At 45.5% G+C, this 6000-nt stretch overlaps 1 protein-coding gene across 1 annotated transcript in view; it reads right to left on the bottom strand.

Annotated features, from left to right (window-relative positions):
* Positions 1 to 2142: 2142 nt before the first annotated feature.
* LOXHD1 (lipoxygenase homology domains 1) overlaps positions 2143 to 6000 on the bottom strand; it is a 133062-nt gene continuing 129204 nt past the window's right edge. The window contains exons 40-41 of the mRNA XM_030466835.1: positions 5689 to 5850; positions 2143 to 2623 (exon numbers count right to left, since the gene is read on the bottom strand). Coding sequence (XP_030322695.1) covers positions 2143 to 2623; positions 5689 to 5850 — 643 coding nt within the window. The remainder of the gene's footprint in view (positions 2624 to 5688; positions 5851 to 6000) is intronic.

Genomic DNA, 6000 nt, shown 5'->3' with positions numbered 1-6000 from the left:
GTTTTTTTTTTCATAGCCTTGGTAGACTGGGATGGCAAGGAAAGGCAGAGAGATCAAAAGCCTGACCCTTTCTTGGCTTCAAAACCCTCAATGGGGAACTCCTGCTCTCCAAGGATGCTGCACAAGCACAGCAAAAGCAAATGCTCCAGCCTTTGCTTGTTGAACCCTTTGGCTGTTCAAGGAGCATCCCAGTCCCATCCCAGGGATACAGCATAGTTGGTGACCTCAGCACCCACCTTCACCCCTCTTGAGGTCTGTTCTGCTCCTCCTGTGAGCTCCCAGCATGGTCCCTGCTCAGATTTTGGTAGCACCATCCTGCAGTGAGGAGGGAGAATAGAGCCAGTAAAAGATGCTATTATTATTCCCATCAGAGAGCAGTTGATCATCAATGAGGCTGATTACTGGGCTCATTTAAGCAGCTTGCCCTGCTCCAAAACCATCAGTTACCATAAAGGCTTATAAAAGGAATTAGTCTGAGTGTTTATTTGTGAGCTGGCATGCACAGCCCTGCGCAAGCTCAACTCTTTTTGGTGGTGCCTGCTGCAGAAAATGAAGATGCTGAATAATACCTCATGGTCTGGAGTTACAATGGAGCAAGCCAATCTGCAGGAGGGGCAAGAAGGAAAAAAAAAAAAAAAAGGTGACTTTCCTAGCCCTGAAATTTGCAGGAAAGGGCTTCTAAACACAGCCCTTTCACATATGAAAGTCTACTACTAAAAGGCAAAAATCCCTGTATAATTTAGAACTATTTCTGCAGCAAACTAGTAACTCTTTTAATTGGGTCTTTGGCTTGGTGGGTTTTATTTTTTTGGTTATTTTGATGTTTGGAATTGGAGATATCTGAAGTGAGAGTCCCCTGACCAGGTTTTGGTGGGATGGAGCAGCATCCAGGTATCTAGGAGCAATTGGCAGCACCTGAAATAATCCCTAACACCTGCCTCAGCATCACTGGCCTTTCCTGGGGTATCCATCACCCATGGCCAGGCATGCATCCATCACTGGACAGTCCTGCCTTGTGGCCAGGCACATCCAGGGTATGTCCCAACAGAAGCATTGTGTCCATCCCAGTGACTGATGGGTTGGGTGGGATCTGGTGTAACACAGACTGGATTCTTTTGATCCCCATTTGCACAAAATGCTTGTTTAAAAACAGATTTTGAGAGGAGAAAAAAACGCCCTCTAGGACACAAGTGGTTGAGGAGAAAGGTCTTCCTCTTAGCAACTCAGACCTTTCTCCTCCAAAGTTAGTGTTCTGCAGCTTTGCTCCCTGGGGAGGGAGCTGGGGATGCAGAAGTGATGATTTGGAAACAGCTTTTCTTTTTGCCATCTGTAGAGATGCGAGGAGCTGGGAAGAGCTCATCCACAGGAGCACTGGCTCCTACTGCAGCTGGGAAATCCTTCATCCAGCACAGGAAAAAAAATAAACCAGAAGTGGGTTAAAATAGATAAATTTAAAAAATAAAACCATAATTAAAAGAAAAAAAAATAAAATAAATGGCAGCTGCTCTGGAAGGAAGCTGGTGTTCAGGCCATATATAGTGTAAGATTTTCCAGAGAGAGCTTTGACTACAGCTTTGAACAGAGTTAGCACATCTTCCTTGCAGTGGAATTGATCATCTTTTGCTTTGGCTGCCATACCCATAGAGCAGACCTGGGCAAATTCAGCCCAAGAGCTGGGTCTGGCTTGAGGGGGAAAACCGAGGGCTGGAAAACCCCACTTTGATCCTACCCCTTGAGACCCAAGTGGATAATGAGTCCTTCCCAACCTGCCAGCAGAAAGCTCTGCTGTGCCCACTGCCCATCTATCTGGTGGAGGCCGTGGGCTTTCCCATCCCTTTGGCAGGGCAAAGCACTGAAAGCAGAAGATGTCATCAGAGCTAAAGGATAGTTTATGTAGGTGTGTCTTTTAACCATAAATGAGAAATGTATTTATTTCATTCACAGTTTTATGATCTTTACAAAAAACAGCATTACTTTTACAAAATGTCAACCAAGGAAGCACAAAAAAAAAAAAAGGATATCTCCGGATATAAAAGGCTGTATCTCAAAAAGCAAAATACAATACAAAACAGTACAAGGAGAAAAAAAAAAAAAAAAAGTGCATGTGGAAGGGACCAGAACCCTCCTGCAGCTCTGCCCTCCTCAGTAACTCGGGAAAAGCTCCCTCCAGATTAACCCATCACCCCTGTTCTCATCCAGCCACTTCCCACAGGGAAATATGGTGGTCACTCCTGTCGCAGAGTTGGTGATCTCCACCCTCTCCACCAGCCATCCCGGAGCCAGGCCGCTGTTGTCGTGCTCAATCCTGACTTTCTTCAGCTCCCCCATCTCCAGGGTTTCCAGGTAAAACCTGTTGGTTTTGCCCCGCTCAAAGAGGTTCCTGAACTTCTGCTTCAGTGCCCGCTTTCCTGAGTCCCCGTTACTCCCAAAGATGGTGATGAACACGTTGGCGTCGGTCCCTGCTCCCTTCTCAAAGCCTGTGACCACGATGGTCTCATATTTGACTGGCACCAAGCTCCGGGCTTTGCTGGCAAAGCTCTCGGTCACCTTGGCACACTCAAAGACTTTGTAGTCCCTTCTCTTGTAACGCAGAGGGATCCTCACGTTGCACCTGAAGAAGTATCTGCCAGAGGGAAAGCAGCAGCATCTTAATAGCATGGCAGGACACTTTGTTGGGTTCATGTTATCCTGCTAAATTGCCCATTATTAATGTAGGTTTAGTGCTTTTCCAACAATCAAAGTTCATCCATTCCAAACCCCTTTCTTTCCATGGGCAGAGACACCTCCCACCAGCCCAGGTTGCTCCAAGCCCCATCCAACCTGACCTGAGACACTGCTAGGGATGGGGCAGCCACAACCTCCCTAGACAACCTGTTCCAGGGTCTCACCACCCTCACAGCAAAGAATTTCATCATAGAGTCCAACCTAATTCTCCTCTCTTCAATTTTGAAACAATTTACCCCTCATCCCATCCCTCCCTGCCCTTGTCCCAAGTCCCTCCCCAGCTTTCCTGGAGCCCCTTCAGGCACTGGAAGGTGCTCTAAGGTCTCCCTGCAGCCTTCTCTTCTCCAGGCTGAACAACCCCAACTCTCTCAGCCTGGCTCCAAAGCAAAGTTGCTCCATTCCTTTGATCTTCCTGGGCCTCCTCTTTTCCATGTAAATGCCAGCACTAGAGTTTCTGTCTAGAAGGACAGCCATGACTGAACACTGTAACTGCAACTGGAAACCCCAACATCTCCCTAGACAGCCAGAGACACCCTGCACACAGGGGGGCTGGTGTGGGGGACATTTGTCACCTCTTTTCACCATGCAATGACATGTCCATCTGCAGACCCAGCAAGGGAGGGTGAATAAGGGTGAATCAGCCCTGCAGCTCAAGCATCCCATCACTGCAGAATGTAACTGGTCTGACAGCAGGGACCAGCAATTATCCTCCTCGCTGGTGGTATGGCTCAGGTAGGGCTAGGAACTCAGAAGGAGAGGGTTTAAATTCCCACCTTCCATCCCTTTCCTCCTTTACATCCCATGAACCACCCCTAGCAGGCAAAAAAACCTCAAAACCCAAAAAGCAAACAAACAAACAAACAAAACAAAAACATGGAGCGGAGGAATGATGAGTACCAGATGTGGGAAGCCCTTGGCTGTGCTACCTCTGGTGATGAGCAAAGAGCATCATCCATAAATCACCCCTCACCTCATGCACCACCAGAGGCTGGAGCACTCCACAATTAGCCATGTATTTAATTTCCAATGAAGCAGATAATTTCAAAATGAGAGGGTTTTTTTGCTTGGCTTGGTTTGGTTTGGTTTTTCCCCACACACACTTTGACAAATCTGCAGCAGGTCCTCCAGGAGGGATTGCAACTGGATTGCAGTGTGTGTAAAAAAATCCTTCCTGGAGGAAGGATTGCTGTGATTTCACAGCTGTACCGTGCTGCTTAAGCACTTCCAACACTTCTAACATTTTTCTGCAGCCAAAGTAAGGCACTCCTTTGTCTGGAAAGAAGCTTTTGTAAATGAGGGATTCTGGTGGGAGCAAAATTCCAGGCTCAGACACAATAAAACCCCCCAACAAAACAACACTAAGAAAAAAAACAGTATGGAAATGGGGTGGAGGGGTTGCCTGACGCTGCAGTTTTATTTCCTGGGGTATATAGTATCTCTTGGTCTGGAGTTACAATGGAGCAAGCCAATCTGCAGGAGGGGCAAGAAGGAAAAAAAAAGGTGACTTTCCTAGCCCTGGAATTTGCAGGAAAGGGCTTCTAAACACAGCCCTTTCACATATGAAAGTCTACTACTGAAAGGCAAAAATCCCAATATAATTCAAAAATTATTTCTGAAGCAATCTAATAATTCTTTTAACTTGGTCTTTGGCTTGACTAGTGGGTTGTGGTTTTTTTGATGTTTGGAACTGGAGATATCTGATGCAAGAGTCTCCTGACCAGGCTTTGGTGGGATGGAGCATTCAGATCAGAATCAGGGTGAGGATCAGAAATATGTGAAGTGATCGCTTGCTCTCAGGGTGGTATCTCCTCCAGTGGATCATTTGCAGAGCAAACCCCAGCTCTACTGCGACCTCCTGGCTCCCTTCTTAAATTATAAACAACTTAAAAAAGATGTGGCTCTGTGAAAATGTTTTTTTGCCACTTCAAAACATGCTATTTCAGCAGTTTCAGCATGTTCCCGAAGAGGATAATGTGTGGATCTGATTGCACAGCTGGACTTTAAGGGTTCCATGTTTTTTCCCACCAGGAGAAAGAATGTGTCTTAGTATGTAACTGACTGAGTTTTCATTCAGCAAATATTATTATGGCTCTTCTGCTGTCTGATTAATTTGCTAGGAGAGACTCTTAGCTTCTAAAAAAACTTTTCAAGGGTTTCTTCTTAAGCACTCAATTGTCTCAGCTGGAAGAAACTCTTTATAGTTAAAATCTTCAGCAGCAATGGAAATATCATGGAGAAGAAACGAAATCCACAGTTAACACTGCAGATATTTTACATGATGAAGAGTTTGTTCTGCAAACACAGAAAACACATAGATGATCTCTGGCTCTGGCAAAGTCCCTGTCCCTCTGCAGTCATGAGCATCAACCCTTCCAAAGATGGGGCTCAGACCAAAATGTGTAGGATCTGACATGCTCAGAGCCCTTCAGATGTGGTCATTTTTCAGCTGTGGCAGATTTCAGTCATATTTGACTCAGAGTAGCTGAGCTGTGTGGCTGCAACCTTTCCAGGGGACTTTTTGGGCTGTCCCCGTAGTGTTTCACATTCAAACTGTTCTGACCTGGAAGTTCAGGTTTTGTCTCAGTCTCAAACCTTTTCTAGGTGCTCTGTTTACAACTTACCTAAAGGCCAGTCCATGCAGAGCATCCCACAAACTCCTTACATTTCAGTCTAGGTATTTTCCATAAGCTGAGACATTAATTAGTCACAGATGGGAGATTCATCAAGCCAGCTCATCCATAAAGTGATCTGCACATGCAACTGCTCTCTTTACACACTCACAACTTGCACTTGTGTGTACTCAAGACACCAAACAACTTGTTCTTAGCTTTCAGAAATGGATTAAAATCTGGTAAGACTTTCCCCCATTGCTTGAGTCTGCAGTGGTCAGGAGGACACATGTGGAGCTGCTCAGCATCCTCACACCCTTCTGAAGCCACTCCTTGGAGATGAGAGGGCACTTACTTGTTGTCAAGCTCCATCTCTGTTACAATAATCTCTTGGACATGCCAGAAGACATCAGCTTTTGCAGATGACTTCTTCCCATCTTTTGGGCAGTGGCCTACACAGATGGCTGCAATATCTCCAACATTCTTTGAAGAAAACTGAAATGTGTCTGTTGCTCCCCTACAGGAGACAAGGAGAAGTTTCAGTTGAAGACTGGATGTGATTTGTTTTATATTGACACCAAGTAATTCAACCATGGCTAGAGAAGATAGAAGATAAGCCCTCATTTAAAGTAATTTGATTTAACCTACAGTCATTCAACAAAAAGTA

Source organism: Calypte anna, chromosome Z, assembly GCF_003957555.1.
Source record: "Calypte anna isolate BGI_N300 chromosome Z, bCalAnn1_v1.p, whole genome shotgun sequence".
NCBI lineage: Eukaryota > Metazoa > Chordata > Aves > Apodiformes > Trochilidae > Calypte > Calypte anna.
This window is presented reverse-complemented; position numbering and strand designations above follow the sequence as displayed.